The 18,462-nt window shown below is 46.6% G+C and overlaps 1 protein-coding gene across 1 annotated transcript in view; it reads left to right on the forward strand.

Moving 5' to 3' along the window:
• Positions 1 to 18,462, forward strand: part of LOC311105032 (uncharacterized protein) — a gene marked incomplete at its 5' end in the record, with an annotated part of 107,379 nt that overhangs the window by 56,962 nt on the left and 31,955 nt on the right. Inside the window, 2 exons of the mRNA XM_084147011.1 lie at positions 7,847 to 8,000; positions 13,727 to 14,295. Of these exons, the coding sequence (XP_084003137.1) occupies positions 7,847 to 8,000; positions 13,727 to 14,295 (723 nt within the window). The remainder of the gene's footprint in view (positions 1 to 7,846; positions 8,001 to 13,726; positions 14,296 to 18,462) is intronic.

Raw genomic sequence — 18,462 nt, forward strand, 5'->3', positions numbered from 1 at the left:
GAGATGTTGTAGGACCCAAATGAAACACCCAAGGCAATACTCCAGGCAAGTAGATTTAATATTCCAAAACAGGAGGCAAAACAAAACAACTCCACGAGGGGAGAAAAACAAACTAAAGATAACTTCAACAACTTACTAGGATAGACACGGTGAGACAAAGCAGGAGACACACAGTCAGGACGCAATAACCAAGTGAGAAACAAGGGGAAAACACACAGCTAAAATACACAAGGGGAAACAAGGCACAGGTGACATGGATAAGCTAATTAGGACACATGAGGAAGAACTAAGGCAGAAGGGAACACAGCTGACCTCTAGAGGCCAGGAGACAAACAGGAGAAGCAGGAAGCTGACAGGACCCCCTCCTCTAGGAACGACTCCTGACGTTCCTTCCAGAACACCCTGGCCTCAGGGTGCGAAAATCTCGGATCAACCCTGGGTCCAGGATGTCCCTGGCTGGAACCCAGGAGCGCTCCTCTGGCCCGTAGCCCTCCCAGTCCACCAGATACTGCAGAGAGTTCTGGACCCTCCGGGAGTCCAGTATCCGGCGGACTGTGTAGGCTGGCTGGCCGTCTATGATCCTGGGAGGTGGCGGGGGTCTGTGTGGGGGGGCAAAAGGAGAAGACAAGACAGGTTTAAGGAGTGAAACATGGAAAGTGGGGTTAACTCTAAGGGAGCGAGGCAGAACCAAACGATACGATACAGGGTTAACCTTTCTAGCAATGCGGAAAGGGCCGATGTATCTCTGGGAAAGCTTCTTGGATTCGACCCGGAGGGGCAAGTTCTTAGTGGCCAACCAAACTCTCTGACCAGCTCGGAAACTAGGGGCCGTCCGTCGGTGGCGATTAGCCTGACTTTGGTATCTCTGGGAGGTCCGAAGGAGGGTACACCTGGCCTTCTTCCAGGTCCGCCTACAGCGTTGGACAAAGCGCTGGGCCGAGGGAACACCAACTTGCGCCTCTTCCTCTGGAAATAATGGAGGGTTGTAACCGAACTGGCATTCGAAGGGGGACAAACCGGTGGCTGAGGACTGGAGGGTGTTGTGGGCATATTCAGCCCAAATGATATAGGTGGCCCAAGACGTGGGATTACTGGCCGCCATACACCGCAGGGTGGTCTCCAGATCCTGATTAATCCGTTCCGTTTGGCCATTAGACTCTGGATGGAATCCTGACGATAGGCTGGCTGTGGCCCCAATAAGCCTGCAGAAGGCCCCCCAAAACCGGGACGAGAATTGGGGACCTCGGTCAGAGACCACGTCCAGGGGAATGCCAAATATCCGGAAGACATGGTTCATGAGGAGCTCAGCAGTCTCCTTAGCCGAGGGCAGCTTGGGCAGGGGAATAAACCGGGCAGCCTTAGAGAAACGGTCTACCACCACAAGGATGACGGTGTTGCCCAGGGATAGAGGAAGACCCGTAACAAAGTCCAGAGAAAGGTGTGACCATGGCCTTCGAGGAACAGGTAAGGGATGGAGCAGTCCCTGGGGTCGCTGGCGTGTCGACTTTCCCTGGTTGCACACAGGGCAGGCCTCAACATAGACCTGCACGTCCTTCTTGATGGACGGCCACCAAAACCGCCGTCGGAGGAACTCCAGTGTGCGAGCACTGCCAGGATGGCATGTCAAGGGCGACTCATGACCCCACTGCAAGACGCGGGCCCGAACCGAGAGAGGAACGTACAGGCGACCGGCAGGACCACCGCCTGGATCGGGCTCATGGGCAAGAGCTTCTCGTACCCCTCTTTCTAGTTCCCACTGAAGAGGTGCAACGATCCTAGACCTCGGAATAATCGATGCCAAGGGCTTCTCTTGTACCTCGGGAGAATAGACTCGAGACAGAGCATCCGGCTTGACGTTCTTGGTGCCAGGTCGGTAAGTCAGGATGAACTGGAATCGATTAAAGAAAAGGGACCATCGTGCTTGCCGAGGGTTCATCCGCTTAGCCTGTTGGAGATATTCCAGGTTCTTGTGGTCTGTGAGAACCTGGAAAGGGTGCTGAGCCCCCTCAAGCCAATGGCGCCACTCTTCCAAGGCCAGTTTAACCGCAAGCAACTCTAGATCCCCCACGTGGTAGTTGCGCTCGGCCTCAGAGAGGCGGCGAGACATGAAGGCACAAGGGTGTAATCTCCCATCCGCACGCCTCTGTGACAGGACGGCTCCCACCCCCACCTCTGAGGCGTCCACCTCCACCACGAAAGGTCTCTCTGGGTCAGGGGTCACCAGAATCGGAGCAGAAGTGAAGCGGCGCTTGAGATCCTCGAAGGCCCCTGCTGCTTCCGGACCCCAGTGAATCTTGGTCCCTCCTCCCTTGGTAAGCGTCGTCAAGGGGGCTACCACCGAGCTGAAATTCTTGATGAACTTCCGATAGAAGTTAGAAAAGCCAATGAACCGTTGAACCTCCTTGACCGTGGCAGGTGTGGGCCAATCGTGGACCGCCTTGACCTTCTTGGGATCCATCTCTAGGTGCCCGGGAGTGACAATAAACCCGAGAAACTGAGTCTGAGAAACATGAAATTCACACTTCTCAGGCTTAACGTAGAGGTGATTGTCAAGGAGCCTCTGGAGAACCCGGCTAACATGCCCCTCATGCTCCTTCAGTGACCTCGAGAAGATGAGGATATCGTCCAGGTACACGAAGACGAACAGATTAAGCATATCCCGGAGAACATCATTAATCAGGGCTTGGAATACTGCGGGGGCATTGGTGAGCCCGAACGGCATCACCCGATATTCATAGTGTCCCGTGGGCGTGTTGAACGCCGTCTTCCATTCGTCTCCTGGCCGGATCCGCACGAGATGGTAAGCATTGCGGAGATCCAGCTTAGTAAAAATGGAAGCCCCTTGAAGCAGCTCAAAAGCAGTGGCCATGAGAGGAAGAGGGTATCGATTCCGAACCGTGATCTTGTTGAGTCCCCGGTAATCAATACAAGGCCTCAGACCCCCGTCTTTCTTTTCAACAAAAAAGAAGCCCGCCCCAGCCGGGGAAGTAGAGGCATAGATGAGGCCGGCTGCCAAGGACTCCTTAATGTAGGTGTCCATAGCTGCGTGCTCGGGGGAGGACAAGGAAAAGATCCGACCCCTAGGAGGGCAGCACCCAGGGAGTAGATCAATGGCACAGTCATAAGTGCGATGAGGCGGTAAGGCAGTAGCCCGGGCCTTGCTGAACACTGCTTTGAACCGATGGTAAACACTGGGGACTCGGGAGACGTCAACAGACTCTTGAAACTGGGTACTAGGGGCTGAGGAACTCTGAAGCATGCAGGTGAGTTGGCAAGTGGGACCCCAGCTAAGAATGGTGCCAGTAGGCCAGTCGATCTGGGGATTATGTCTGCAAAGCCAAGGGTGACCCAGGATAATAGGATACTCGGGAGAGTCAATGAGATAGAAGGTCTCCTCCTGCTGGTGTTGAGAGATGGTAAGTCGCAGGGACTGAGTCGCCTCAGTAACTTTTCCTGGTTCCAGAGGTCTGCCATCTAAGGCTGTAACTGCCTGGGGTTGAGGAAGTAGTTGGGTAGGGATCTTAAGTTCCTTAGCCAAGGTTACATCCATAAAATCACCTGCGGCACTGGAATCGATCATAGCCTGGACCCGATGCTGGTGGCCCTCCCAGGACAGAGTGGCTGGAATAGCTAGGACCGCGTTAGTAGGAGGAGCTCTAATCTTCCCCATCACAACCCTCCTGTAGCTGGGCGGGGACAGGCGTTTCCCGAAAGCTCGGGGCAAGTAGGGCGGAAGTGGCCGGCAACCCCGCAGTAGAGGCACCGACGCTCCCTCATGCGACGTTCCCTTTCGTTGGAAGAAAGCCTGGAACGGCCTAACTGCATGCTCTCCGGGGAATCCTGGGGCAGTTCAGGAGCCGGGGCAGCTCTGAATGACGGAGTCCAAACAGGAGAAACAGAGCTGCTCAGAGGAACTTGGGACTGAGACACCTGACGGCGAGCCGTTCTCCGCTCTCTTAGACGATTGTCCAGGCGGATGGCCAAGGCTATGAGGGACTCGAGATCTTCAGCTGGTTCACGGGTGGCTAACTCATCTTGAAGGGGCTCAGATAACCCTCCCTGAAAGCAGACCCTCAGCGCTTCATCATTCCATCCGCTCCTTGCTGCTATGGTTCGGAACTCAATGGCAAAATCTGCCGTGCTTCGGGAGCCCTGACGGAGAGACAGTAGGCGCTTGGAAGCCTCCCGCCCACTGACAGGATGATCGAACACCCGCTTGAACTCTTCTACAAATGCAGCGTGGGAGTCACAACAGGCCTCCTGGGACTGCCACACCGCAGAGGCCCAGGCGAGCGCCTTGTCTGAAAGAAGGGTAATGAGGTAGGCAATCTTGGAACGGTCTGTGGGAAAACTTGAGGGTTGGAGCTCGAAGGTGAGGGAGCATTGGGTGAGGAAACCCTGACAAGAGCTAGGATCCCCAGAAAAGGGCTTGGGAGGTGGTAGTCGGGGCTCCGCCAACCGAGAAGGCCTGTCGTCACTGGGAGGTGACCGGGGGGAAGGGGGAGAACCAAGGAGGCGTTCAAAGAGCTGGTGAAGGGAACTCATCATTTCGGCCAGGAGTTGAGAATGTCTAGCCATCAGCTCCTCTTGTCGGCTGAGAACGGCTTCATGGCGCTGGAAAGAAGCCTCATGTCGAATGATCACCGCCAACAGGTCCTGGGAACTGAGTGTTTCTGGGTCCATGATTGACTTGGTTATTCTGTCACAAGCCGGGTTAGAACTCCGGTCTCAGATGTGTAGAGCTGGGGGTACTACCCCTTAGCCACAGAGGAGATGTTGTAGGACCCAAATGAAACACCCAAGGCAATACTCCAGGCAAGTAGATTTAATATTCCAAAACAGGAGGCAAAACAAAACAACTCCACGAGGGGAGAAAAACAAACTAAAGATAACTTCAACAACTTACTAGGATAGACACGGTGAGACAAAGCAGGAGACACACAGTCAGGACGCAATAACCAAGTGAGAAACAAGGGGAAAACACACAGCTAAAATACACAAGGGGAAACAAGGCACAGGTGACATGGATAAGCTAATTAGGACACATGAGGAAGAACTAAGGCAGAAGGGAACACAGCTGACCTCTAGAGGCCAGGAGACAAACAGGAGAAGCAGGAAGCTGACACTCGTCATTGTTGGTAATCAAGCCTACTACTGTTGTGCCGTCTGCAAACTTGATGATTGAGGTGGAGGCGTGCTTGGCCACGCAGTTATGGGTGAACAGGGAGTACAGGAGGGGGCTGAGCACGCACCCTTGTGGGGCCCCAGTGTTGAGGATCAGCGAAAAGGAGATGTTGTTTCCTACCATCACCACATGGGGGCGGCCCGTTAGGAAGTCCAGGACCCAGTTGCACAGGGCGGGGTTCAGACCCAGGGCCTCGAGCTTGATGATGAGCTTGGAGGGTACAATGGTTTTGAATGCTGAGCTATAGTCAATGAACAGCATTCTTACATAGTTATTCCTCTTGTCCAGATGTGATAGGGCAGTGTGCAGTGTGATGGCGATTGCATCGTCTGTGGATCTGTTGGGGCGGTAAGCAAATTGAAGTGGGTCTAGGGTGACAGGTAAGGTAGGCCCCGTGTAGCTCAGTTGGTAGAGCATGGCGCTTGCAACGCCAGGGTTGTGGGTTTGATTCCCACGGGGGGCCAGGGGGGCCAGTATGAAAATGTATGCACTCACTAACTGTAAATTGCTCTGGATATGAGCGTCTGCTAAATGACTAAAAATGTTTTTTTTTTTTTTATGTAGAGGTGATATGATCCTTGACTAGTCTCTCAAAGCACTTCATGATGACAGAGGTGAGTGCTACAGGGCGATAATCATTTAGTTCAGTTACCTTTGCTTTCTTGGGTACAGGAACAATGGTGGCCATCTTGAAGCATGTTGGAATAGCAGACTGTGAAAGGGAGAGATTGAATATGTCCATAAACACACCAGCCAGCTGGTCTGCGTATACTCTGAGGACGTGGTTAGGGATGCCGTCTGGGCCGGCAGCCTTGCGGGGATTAACATGCTTAAATGTCTTATTCACGTCGGCCATGGAGAAGGAGAGGCCACAGTCCTTGGTAGTGGGCCTCGTCAATGGCACTGTGTTATCCTCAAAGCGGGCAAAGAAGGTCTTTAGCTTGTCTGGAAGCGAGACGTTGGTGTTGGCGACGTGGCTGGTTTTCCTGTTAAAATCCCCGGCTACAATAAATGCAGCCTCAGGATATGTGGTTTCCAGTTAACATCTCTCTGAGTCATGAAGGTTGACAGAGAGAGTAAACATAGTAGTGCCTTGAAGACATGGTGGGCTGTGGTACTGTGGTACACTGATACAGGCTGCAATGTACTGTGGTACACTTATACAGGCTGCAATGGGCTGTGGCACAGTGATAAAGGCTGCAATGGGCTGTGGTACACTGATACAGACTGCAATGGGCTGTGGCACAGTGATACAGAATGCAATGGGCTGTGGTACACTAATACAGACTGCAATGGGCTGTGGCACAGTGATACAGAATGCAATGGGCTGCAGTGGGCAGCGCCAGTGTTGCCAGGAGAAATCACGGTGTGAGGAACCCATGCCAGGAATGTAACACCGAGCCTAGGGGCGAGCGACTACAGCGGGGAGGTCCGTTCTGGAAGAGAGGGACAGTAGTCTTCTCCCTTTGACAATGACCATAGGAGTTGGCAAGACAGAACAGATCTGAGACCAGGTTATGCAGAGAGGGAAAGGTTTACACTTTATAACCACTGTGTATCAAAGCTGACATGACAAGCTGGAGACCCATACCCACCACCGGACGGCCACCGCTGTGATCCTGTTGACGATTCATGTGATGTTTCAGCTAATCATTTACATTTACATTTAACTTATGATAGCCAGTGGGACAACCCCTTTTTTTCTTTTCTTTTTTTTATACTTTATTTTGGAGGGGGGGTGGGGGATGAAGGATTACTTTCTACTATTCCAGGTATTCCTTAAAGAGGTAGGGTTTCAAGTGTCTCTGGAAGGTGGTCAGTGACTCCTCTGTCCTGGCGTCGTGGGGGAGCTTGTTCCACCATTGGGGTGCCAGAGCAGCGAATAGCTTTGACTGGGCTGAGCGGGAACTGTGCTTCCATAGAGGTAGGGGAGCTAGCAAGCCAGAGGTGGATGAACATAGTGCCCTCATTTGGGTGTAGGGTCTGATCAGAATCCATTGTGGATAGCCTGTGTCACGCAAAGAATGATCGATATCAGTGTTTAGTGGAATAGGAATTAATAGAACTGTCAAACGTCAACAAACAGTTAAATACCACTCAGAAAGCAATTATGTCAGACAATGAGAGCTTCGACCTGGTTACTGTGTGTTCATGTTGCCATAGTAACCGGAAGTCCCTTAAAGAGGAAGAGCAAGTCAAATGAGGCCTCTGGGACATTACCCTCTCAAGCTCCACAGAGGGTTCAGCCAGGTCAAGTAGCAATTTGTGGCTGATGCCATTTCAGGGATTTTTTGGCTTGTTGCAAATAATTTAATGATCATGAAACGTACACTCTAATATCACATTCCCAGAAGAGAGGTAGAGATGTTTGATGTTGAAAATCTCAGAGATTAAGCAAATCTCTCAGCTATGCTCTGAACATCATAAACACAGCTTTAAACAGATCTCAGACAGCAGCATCAAACTCTTTGAGATCACAAATATAACTTTTATCTGAGTTTCTCACAAGGATCATGTGGTTTTCACAAGGTGTCAATTTCACATGCAAGATACACTTGTTGACCAGGATTTTGTCAGCTGAAAGAAAAGCTTTCATTGAATCTAATCATATCTATTTCCTCTATCAAATCTTCCTTGTAAGTGTTTCCTCTCCTTCTCCAGGTACTATGCCATCTGCTGCCAGCCGTTGGTCTACAGGAAAAAGATGACATCACTGAGAGTGGCTCTAATGTTAGGAGGATGCTGGGTAATCCCCACCTTTATATCCTTCCTACCCATTATGCAAGGATGGAATAGTATTGGAATAGACCATTTGGTGAGTTAAAACTATTTTCTGTTTTATGTGTAATATTTCATAAACCATGCAGTAAAACAGGGTCAAATTAAACTTGTTGTTTTGACTATGCTACCTATATCATAACTAATTCCATAGGATGTTGTCACGATCGTTGACTGAAGACACGGACCAAGGCGCAGCGTGATAAGCGTACATACTTTTATTTAACTTACTTAACGACAAAAACAACAAACAAACGATACGTGAAGTCCTGAGGTTATAACACAACAAACCTTTACGGATCAAGATCCCACAAAGACTAGTGCAAAACAGGCTGCCTAAGTATGGTCCCCAATCAGAGACAACGAGCTACAGCTGCCTCTGATTGGGAACCACCCTGGCCAACATAGATCAAAACGATCTAGAACAAAAACATAGAAAAACTAAATATAGCAAATCCACACCCTGGCTCAACATTTAAGAGTCCCCAGAGCCAGGGCGTGACAGATGTCAATGACACCTTCACACAACCAAAAGGGTTTTAGTGTAGATCTGTTCCATGTGCTATAGGACATATGCTACCTGTTTCATGGGATCACCTCCCCCCAGAATGAGATTGAAACTGTGTCTAGGGTATTATACTGAGTACATAATAAGCATCGGGCCAATCCTGAAGCAGTAAAACCCACCTCCTGCTGCTACTCATATGAAAACAATGGCTGGAAGTGAAAACTCAATGAAATACATTGGCTGACTGATACTGTGTGATGATGATGCTCAAATGAAACAACAAGGAGTCTGCATTGAAATGTCAGACCCAATTATACTATGTACCAATCCAAAACAAATGGACTGGGGGAGAGGGTGATGTAATGAAAAGTATTGGTAGAGATGGGGTAACCCTGTCTATGTACAGTGAGGGAAAAAAGTATTTGATCCCCTGCTGATTTTGTACGTTTGCCCACTGACAAAGAAATGATCAGTCTATAATTTTAATGGTAGGTTTATTTGAACAGTGAGACAGAATAACAACAAAAAAATCCAGAAAAACGCATGTCAAAAATGTTATAAATTGATTTGCATTTTAATGAGGGAAATAAATAGTTAACCCCCTCTCAATCAGAAAGATTTCTGGCTCCCAGGTGTCTTTTATACAGGTAACGAACTGAGATTAGGAGCACACTTTTAAAAGGAGTGTTCCCAATCTCAGCTTGTTACCTGTATAAAAGACACCTGTCCACAGAAGCAATCAATCAATCAGATTACAAACTCTCCACCATGGCCAAGGCCAAAGAGCTCTCCAAGGATGTCAGGGACAAGATTATAGATCTACACAAGGCTGGAATGGGCTACAAGACCATCACCAAGCAGCTTGGTGAGGAGGTGACAACAGTTGGTGCGATTATTCACAATTGGAAGAAACACAAAATAACTGTCATTCTCCCTCGGCCTGGGGCTCCATGCAAGATCTCACCTCGTGGAGTTGCAATGATCATGAGAACGGTGAGGAATCAGCCCAGAACTACACGGGAGGATCTTGTCAATTATCTCAAGGCAGCTGGGACCATAGTCACCAAGAAAACAATTGGTAACACGCTACACCGTGAAGGACTGAAATCCTGCAGCGCCCGCAAGGTCCCCCTGCTGAAGAAAGCACATATACAGGGCCGTCTGAAGTTTGCCAATGAACATCTGAATGATTAAGAGGACAACTGGGTGAAAGTGTTGTGGTCAGATGAGACCAAAATTGAGCTCTTTGGCATCAACTCAACTCGCCGTGTTTGGAGGAGGAGAAATGTTGCCTGTGACCCCAAGAACACCATCCCCACCGTCAAACATGGAGTTGGAAACATTATGCTTTGGGGGTGTTTTTCTGCTAAGGGGACAGGACAACTTCACCGCATCAAAGGGGACGATGGACAGGGCCATGTACCGTCAAATCTTGGGTGAGAACCTCCTTCCCTCAGCCAGGGCATTGAAAATGGGTCGTGGATGGGTATTCCAGCATGACAATGACCCAAAACACACGGCCAAGGCAACAAAGGAGTGGCTCAAGAAGAAGCACATTAAGGTCCTGGAGTGGCCTAGCCAGTCTCCAGACCTTAATCCCATAGACAATCTGTGGAGGGAGCTGAAGGTTTGAGTTGCCAAACGTCAGCCTCGAAACCTTAATGACTTGGAGAATATCTGCAAAGATGAGTGGGACAAAATCCCTCCTGAGATGTGTGCAAACCTGGTGGCCAACTACAAGAAACGTCTGACCTCTGTGATTGCCAACAAGGGTTTTGCCACCAAGTAATAAGTCATGTTTTGCAGAGGGGTCAAAAACGTATTTCCCTCATTAAAATGCAAATCAATTTATAACATTTTTGACATGCGTTTTTCTGGATTTTTTTGTTGTTATTCTGTCTCTCACTGTTCAAATAAACCTATCATTAAAATTATAGACTGATCATGTCTTTGTCAGTGGGCAAATGTACAAAAACAGCAGGGGATCAAATACTTGTTTTCCTCACTGTACATGTATTTACATCATTAAGCCTTTATGTACACTACCAGTCAAAAGTTTTAGAACACCTACTCATTCAAATGTTTTTCTTTATTTTTACTATTTTCTACATTGTAGAATAATAGTGAAGACATCAAAACTATGAAATAACACATTTGAAATTATGTAGTAACCAAAAAAGAGTTAAACAAATCAAAATATATTTTATATTTGAGATTCTTCAAATAGCAACCCTTTGCCTTGATGACAGCTTTGCACACTCTTGGCATTCTCTCAACCAGCTTCACCTGGAATGCTTTTCCAACAGTCTTGAAGGAGTTCCCACATATGCTGAGCACTTGTTGGCTGCTTTTCCTTCACTCTGCGGTCCGACTCATCCCAAACCATCTCAATTGGGTTGAGTTCGGGGGATTGTGGAGGCCAGGTCATCTGATGCAGCACTCCATCACTCTCCTTCTTGGTCAAATAGTCCTCCTTCTTAATAGCCTGGAGGTGTGTTGGGTCGTTGTCCTGTTGATAAACAAATGATAGACCCACTAAGCCCAAACCAGATGGGATGGCGTATCGCTGCAGAATGCTGTGGTAGGCATGCTGGTTAAGTTAGCCTTGAATTCTAAATAAATCACAGACAGTGTCACCAGCAAAGCACCCCCACATCATAACACCTCCTCCTCCATGCTTTACGGTGGGAAATACACATGCGGAGATCATTAGACTCCAGACCAAAGGACACATTTCCACTGGTGTAATGTCCATTGCTCGTGTTTCTTGGCCCAAGCAAGTCTCTTCTTATTGGTGTCCTTTAGTAGTGGTTTCTTTGCAGTAATACGACCATGAAGGCCTGATTCACACCGTCTCCTCTGAACAGTTGATGTGTTTGATACATTAACTCTGTGAAGCATTTATTTGGGCTGCAATTTCTGAGGCTGGTAACTCTAATGAACTTATCCTCTGCAGCAGAGGTATCTCTGGGTCTTGATGGTTTTGCGATTGCACTTGAAGAAACTTTCAAAGTTCTTGAAATGTTCCATGTTGGCTGACCTTCATGTCTTAAAGTAATGATGGACTGTCGTTTCTCTTTGCTTATTTGAGCTGTTCTTGCCTTAACATGGTCTTGGTCTTTTACCTAATAGGGTTATCTTCTGTATACCCCCCCTACCTTGTCACAACACAACTGATTAGCTCAAACGCATTAAGAAGGAAATAAATTCCACAAATTAACTTTTAAGAAGGCACACCTGTTAATTGATATGCATTCCAGGTGACTACCTCATGAAGCTGGTTGAGAGAATACCAAGAGTGTGCAAAGCTGTCATGGAGGCAAATGGTGGCAATTTTTTGGTTACTACATGATTCCATATGTGTTATTTCATAGTTTTGATGTATTCACTATTATTCTACAATGTAGAAAATTGTAAAAAATAAAGAAAAACCCTTGAATGAGCAGGTGTTCTAAAACCTTTGACCTGTAGTGAATTTTGATCTACAGTGTCCACAGATTCTAAGCAAAATTGTTGATTAGATTTTGCATGATTTTGTGTTGTACTTTTATGCTGCTGCTACTCTGTTTATTATCTATGCATAGTCACTTTACACCTACCTACGTGTACATATTACCTCAATTACCTCGACTAACCCGTACCCTCATACATTGACTCGGTAACAGTACCCCCTGTATATTGCCTCGTTATTGTTATTTTATTGTGTATTTTCAAATTTTTTTTGCTTTAGTTTATTTAGTAAATATTTTCTTAACTCTTATTTTTCTTAAAACTGCATTGTTGGTTAAGGGCTTGTCAGTAAGTATTTCACTGTAAGGTCTACCTGTTGTATTTGGTGCATGTGACAAATAAAATTTGATTTGATTTGATGTGCTTAGAGTTTTGAAACAACTGCCCCCTTGATGATCTGTTTGGAGTTGTGCACTAAGAGTTGTGAAAATGTTCCACATAGTTGTGAAAATGTTCCACATAGTTGTGAAAATGTACCACATAGTTGTGAAAATTTACCACATAGCTGCGAAAATGCAATAGTGTAGCCTAAATCAAGTGTATTTTTTTGCTCTTGACTCACGTAGTAGTCTTATATAATCTATTCACCATCAAGCTGAGGGCATGTCCTGTTTTATCTGTCTTAACCTAACTTAGCCTGATTCAATATAATCAATCAATAATTCGTTCATGTCATTACACAGCATACGAGTCATTCATAATTTAAAGGTAGACTCAGCGAAATGACATTGCCACGAGCAGCACTGCAAATATTGAGATGAGCGAGATGCAAGACTTCGCTCTCACACAGTCACACACAGTATCTGTGCATGTGCACGAGTGGTAGCCAGGGCACCAAAACAGCGGAGAGGTTGAGTCTCACGCTTCAACTCTCTTAGTTGTTGCAGAAATTGACCCACTATGCTTTCTGCATGTACGTTATATCGCTGAGTGTACCTTTAAATACAAACAAGCATTTTATTTTGAAATGAAATAACAAAGGGTGCCTTGAATAATTAAACAATGAATAAAGATCTAGACTTTCTGCCAAACACCCATTTGGATAATCGTTCAAAATCCCAGTGATTTGAATACATGTTTGATTAGTAAAACATTTGGATCAGTTATGGGTCTACTTTCGATAGTTTACAAGGTCCAGCAAGGCACATTAGCAGGGCAGTCATACGCAATGTGTACTGTATATATGCAGTGCGTATACCCATCGATCGTAGACTAGTGTAATTTATTTACTCCAGAGTAGGGACAGGTGTAAGCGGAGGTGGCCTGAGGTTCTGGAAGCGTGCTGGTGGAGGACAGTGATTAATGATCCGTTTCAAAGCCCTCATCTTTCCCACTCTGGACCTAGTCACTACTCTCTGGAAATAGCATTGATTGGAGTTTGGTTTGTGCACCATTCATTATTGCCCTCCTAGATAAGTTTAAGGGTTTAGAAAATCTACTTAATGAACAGGAGCCTACAGGACTCAACTGTAAATGGTAGACAACCCTGACAAGCTCAGTGCTCTTACCATGGATGTTATTAATTGACACATCTTTCATCGAACTGTATTGACCTGATCCATATCAACTTGCCATGTCATAGGATTATTCTCAGAATGATTACTGTACTGTGTCCGTGAAACTAATGTTTCATGAACTGACACATTAACTATGTGTGTGTTTTTCTTCTGTGATGTGTCTCTGTGGGTGTGTTTCTGTGGGTGTGTGTGTGGTGGTGGTGTTACCACATCTCAACCCCTTGGTAGATAGAGGAACGGAAGTTCAGCGGTGACGCGGCCAACTCGACGGCGTGTGTCTTCATGGTCAACAAGCCGTACGCTCTGACGTGTTCCGTGGTGGCCTTCTACATCCCACTGGGGTTGATGGTGTTGGCCTACCAGCGCATCTATGTGACTGCACGGGCGCACGCACGCCAAATCAGTATGCTGCAGCGGGCGGGGGCTGCCTCGGCAGACAGCGCCGACCACCAGCGCAACCACCGCATGCGTACAGAGACCAAGGCGGCCAAAACTCTGTGCATCATCATGGGCTGTTTCTGCCTGTGCTGGGCCCCCTTCTTTATCACCAACGTGGTGGACCCCTTTATAAACTACACAGTGCCGGGCCAGCTGTGGGCAGCATGCCTGTGGCTGGGCTACATTAACTCCATGCTTAACCCCATTCTCTATGCCTTCCTGAACAAGTCCTTCCGCCGTGCCTTCCTCATCATCCTCTGCTGTGGGAGAAAGCGTTACAGTGCCAGGCGGCCATCCTTACTGGGGCCGGGGCCCCCCTGCTCGGCCACACAGATCAACGGCTCCACACATGTGCTCAAGTAAGTGTCTACTCCCTCCTCACCTACCTGAGAGCCCTTCTTTAACTCTCTACAGCCCAAAGATACTATTCAGATGATGTTGGCAGCAGCTTGAAATTTTATTGTTAATACATTGAATGGGGTCTTAGGCAGGGTAGAGATGGATCAAGTCCATGTGGATGAACTGTAGCCTACAGTACATGACCACCATGCAGCTGCCATAACATTCCCACCATGTTCCTGGACCTGAGTGACTGATGAGACATATTACTTTACACAGTTGACCATCTGCAAAAGACTGTTTGCTTTCCTGTGAGACTTGGTGAGCTATAGACATGCAGTAGTACGTCAAGCCCCCGGCTTATTACATTTCAGCCACCCACCCAACTGTCCAATTGTAGAATTCTCAGACTATAATGGAATAAAAACTGTCTTGCCCTGTCCACTCTATGCATAATTAATTTATCTCCTTGGCTGTTCTAGAGGTTGGACCTGATGTATGTTACATGGCTATAATAGGGTCACTAGAGGTTGGACCTGATGTATGTTACATGGCTATAATAGGGTCTCTAGAGGTTGGACCTGATGTATGTTACATGGCTATAATAGGGTCACTAGAGGTTGGACCTGATGTATGTTACATGGCTATAATAGGGTCACTAGAGGTTGGACCTGATGTATGTTACATGGCTATAATAGGGTCTCTAGAGGTTGGACCTGATGTATGTTACATGGCTATAATAGGGTCACTAGAGGTTGGACCTGATGTATGTTACATGGCTATAATAGGGTCACTAGAGGTTGGACCTGATGTATGTTACATGGCTATAATAGGGTCACTAGAGGTTGGACCTGATGTATGTTACATGGCTATAATAGGGTCACTAGAGGTTGGACCTGATGTATGTTACATGGCTATAATAGGGTCACTAGAGGTTGGACCTGATGTATGTTACATGGTTATAATAGGGTCACTAGAGGTTGGACCTGATGTATGTTACATGGCTATAATAGGGTCACTAGAGGTTGGACCTGATGTATGTTACATGGCTATAATAGGGTCACTAGAGGTTGGACCTGATGTATGTTACATGGTTATAATAGGGTCACTAGAGGTTGGACCTGATGTATGTTACATGGCTATAATAGGGTCACTAGAGGTTGGACCTGATGTATGTTACATGGCTATAATAGGGTCACTAGAGGTTGGACCTGATGTATGTTACATGGTTATTATTCACTACTAAACCATTGCATGTCAGGATGTTCTCTCTTTTATTAAGTCCTTTATGCTAACCAGCTGTCCCTGTCCCTGCTGCAGTTCCTGCTAGCCCATACCACAGACAAGCAGCTATATACAGTGCATTTGGAAAGTATTCAGACACCTTGACTTTTTCCACATTTTGTTACATTACAGCCTTATTCTAAAATTGATTAAATTGTTTTGTTTTTTCAATATACACAGAATACCCCATAATGATAAAGCAAAAAAGTGTTTTAATAGAAATGTTTGCCAAAAAACTGAAATATCACATTTACATAAGTATTCAGACCCTTTACTCAGTACTTTGTTGAAGTACCTTTGGAAAAGTTTACAGCCTCAAGTCTTTTTGGGTATGACGCTACAAGCTTGGCACACCTGTATTTGGGGAGTTTCTCCCATTCTTTTCTGCAGATCCTCTCAAGCTCTGTCAGGTTGGATGGAGAGCGTCGCTGCACAGCTATTTTCAGGTCTCTCCAGAGATGTTCGATCGGGTTCAAGTCCGGGCTCTGGCTGGGCCACTCAAGAACATTCAGAGACTTGTCCCAAAGCCACTCCTGCGTTGTATTAGGGTCGTTGTCATGTTGGAAGGTCAACCTTCGCCCCACTCTGAGGTCCTGAGCGCTCTGGAGCAGGTTTTCATCAAGGATCTCTCTGTACTTTGCTCCGTTCATCTTTCCCTCGATCTTGACTAGTCTCCCAGTCCCTGCCACTGAAAAACATCCCCACAGCATGATGCTGCCACCACCATGCTTCACCGTAGGGATAGTGCCAGGTTTCCTCTAGATGTGATACTTGGCATTCAGGCCAAAGAGTTCAATCTTGGTTTCATCAGACCAGAGAATCTGGTTTCTCATGGTCTGTCCTTTAGGTGGCTTTTGGCAAACTCCAAGTGGGCTGTCATGTGCCTTTTACTGAGGAGTGGCTTCCGTCTGGCCACTCTACAATAAAGGCCTGATTGGTGGAGTGCTGCAGAGATTGTTGTCCTTCTGGAAGGTTCTCCCATCTCCACAGAGGTACTCTGGGCTGGGTCAGAGTGGCCATCTGGTTCTTGGTCACCTCCCTGACCAAGGCCCTTCTCCCCCGATTGCCTGGGCGGCCAGCTCTAGGAAGAGTCTTGGTGGTTCCAAACTCTTCCATTTAAGAATGATGGAGGACACTGTGTTCTTGAGGATCTTAAATGCTGCAGAAATGTTTTGCTACTCTTCCCCAGATCTGTGCCTTGACACAATCCTGTCTCTGAGCTCTACGGACAATTCCTTCGACCTCATGACTTGGTTTTTGCTCTGACATGCACTGTCAACTGTGGGACCTTATATAGACAGGTGTGGCTTTCCAAATCATATCCAATAAATTTGTAGAAACATCTCAAGGATGATCAATGGAAACTGGATGCACCTGAGCTCCATTATCGAGTCTCATAACAAAGGGTCTGAATTCTTATGTAAATAAGGTATGTGTTTTTTATTTTTAATACATCTGCAAAAATGTCTAAAAAACTGTTTTCGCTTGGTCATTATGGGGTATTGTGTGTAGATTGATGAGGATTTTATTTTATTTTATCATTTTTAGAATAAGGCTGTAACATAACAACATGTGGAAAAGGTCAAGGGGTCTGAAAACTTTCAGAATGCACTGTACTTCCATTAATTTTTTCAACTGGTACCAGGGGACCTTCAGAAGAGTCTTGTGAGGCCTGTGGGCATCCTAGAGTAAAACAACCGACATGTACAGTGAGGGCAAAAGTATTTGACCCCCTGCTGATTTTGTATGTTTGCCCACTGACAAAGAAATGATCAGTCTATAATTTTAATGGTAGGTTTATTTGAACAGTGAGAGACAGAATAACAACAAAAAAATCCAGAAAAACGCATGTCAAAAATGTTATAAATTGATTTGCATTTTAATGAGGGAAATAAGTATTTGACCCCCTCTCAATCAGAAAGATTTCTGGCTCCCAGGTGTCTTTTATACAGGTAACGAGCTGAGATTAGGAGCACACTCTTAAAGGGATGATCTCAAGGCAGCTGGGACCATAGTCACCAAGAAAACAATTGGTAACACACTACGCTGTGAAGGACTGAAATCCTGCAGTGCCCGCAAGGTCCCCCTGCTCAAGAAAGCACATACAGTGGGGGAAAAAAGTATTTAGTCAGCCACCAATTGTGCAAGTTCTCCCACTTAAAAAGATGAGAGAGGCCTGTAATTTTCATCATAGGTACACGTCAACTATGACAGACAAATTGAGATTTTTTTTCTCCAGAAAATCACATTGTAGGATTTTTAATGAATTTATTTGCAAATTATGGATGGAAAATAAGTATTTGGTCAAACAAGCAAGATTTCTGGCTCTCACAGACCTGTAACTTCTTCTTTAAGAGCCTCCTCTGTCCTCCACTCGTTACCTGTATTAATGGCACCTGTTTGAACTGGTTATCAGTATAAAAGACACCTGTCCACAACCTCAAACAGTCACACTCCAAACTCCACTATGGCCAAGACCAAAGAGCTGTCAAAGGACACCAGAAACAAAATTGTAGACCTGCACCAGGCTGGGAAGACTGAATCTGCAATAGGTAAGCAGCTTGGTTTGAAGAAATCAACTGTGGGAGCAATTATTAGGAAATGGAAGACATACAAGACCACTGATAATCTCCCTCGATCTGGGGCTCCACGCAAGATCTCACCCCAAGGGGGCAAAATGATCACAAGAACGGTGAGCAAAAATCCGAGAACCACACGTGGGGACCTAGTGAATGACCTGCAGAGAGCTGGGACCAAAGTAACAAAGCCTACCATCAGTAACACACTACGCCGCCAGGGACTGAAATCCTGCAGTGCCAGACGTGTCCCCCTGCTTAAGCCAGTACATGTCCAGGCCCGTCTGAAGTTTGCTAGAGTGCATTTGGATGATCCAGAAGAGGATT

Source organism: Coregonus lavaretus, assembly GCF_964263955.1.
Source record: "Coregonus lavaretus genome assembly, chromosome: 29".
Lineage (NCBI taxonomy): Eukaryota > Metazoa > Chordata > Actinopteri > Salmoniformes > Salmonidae > Coregonus > Coregonus lavaretus.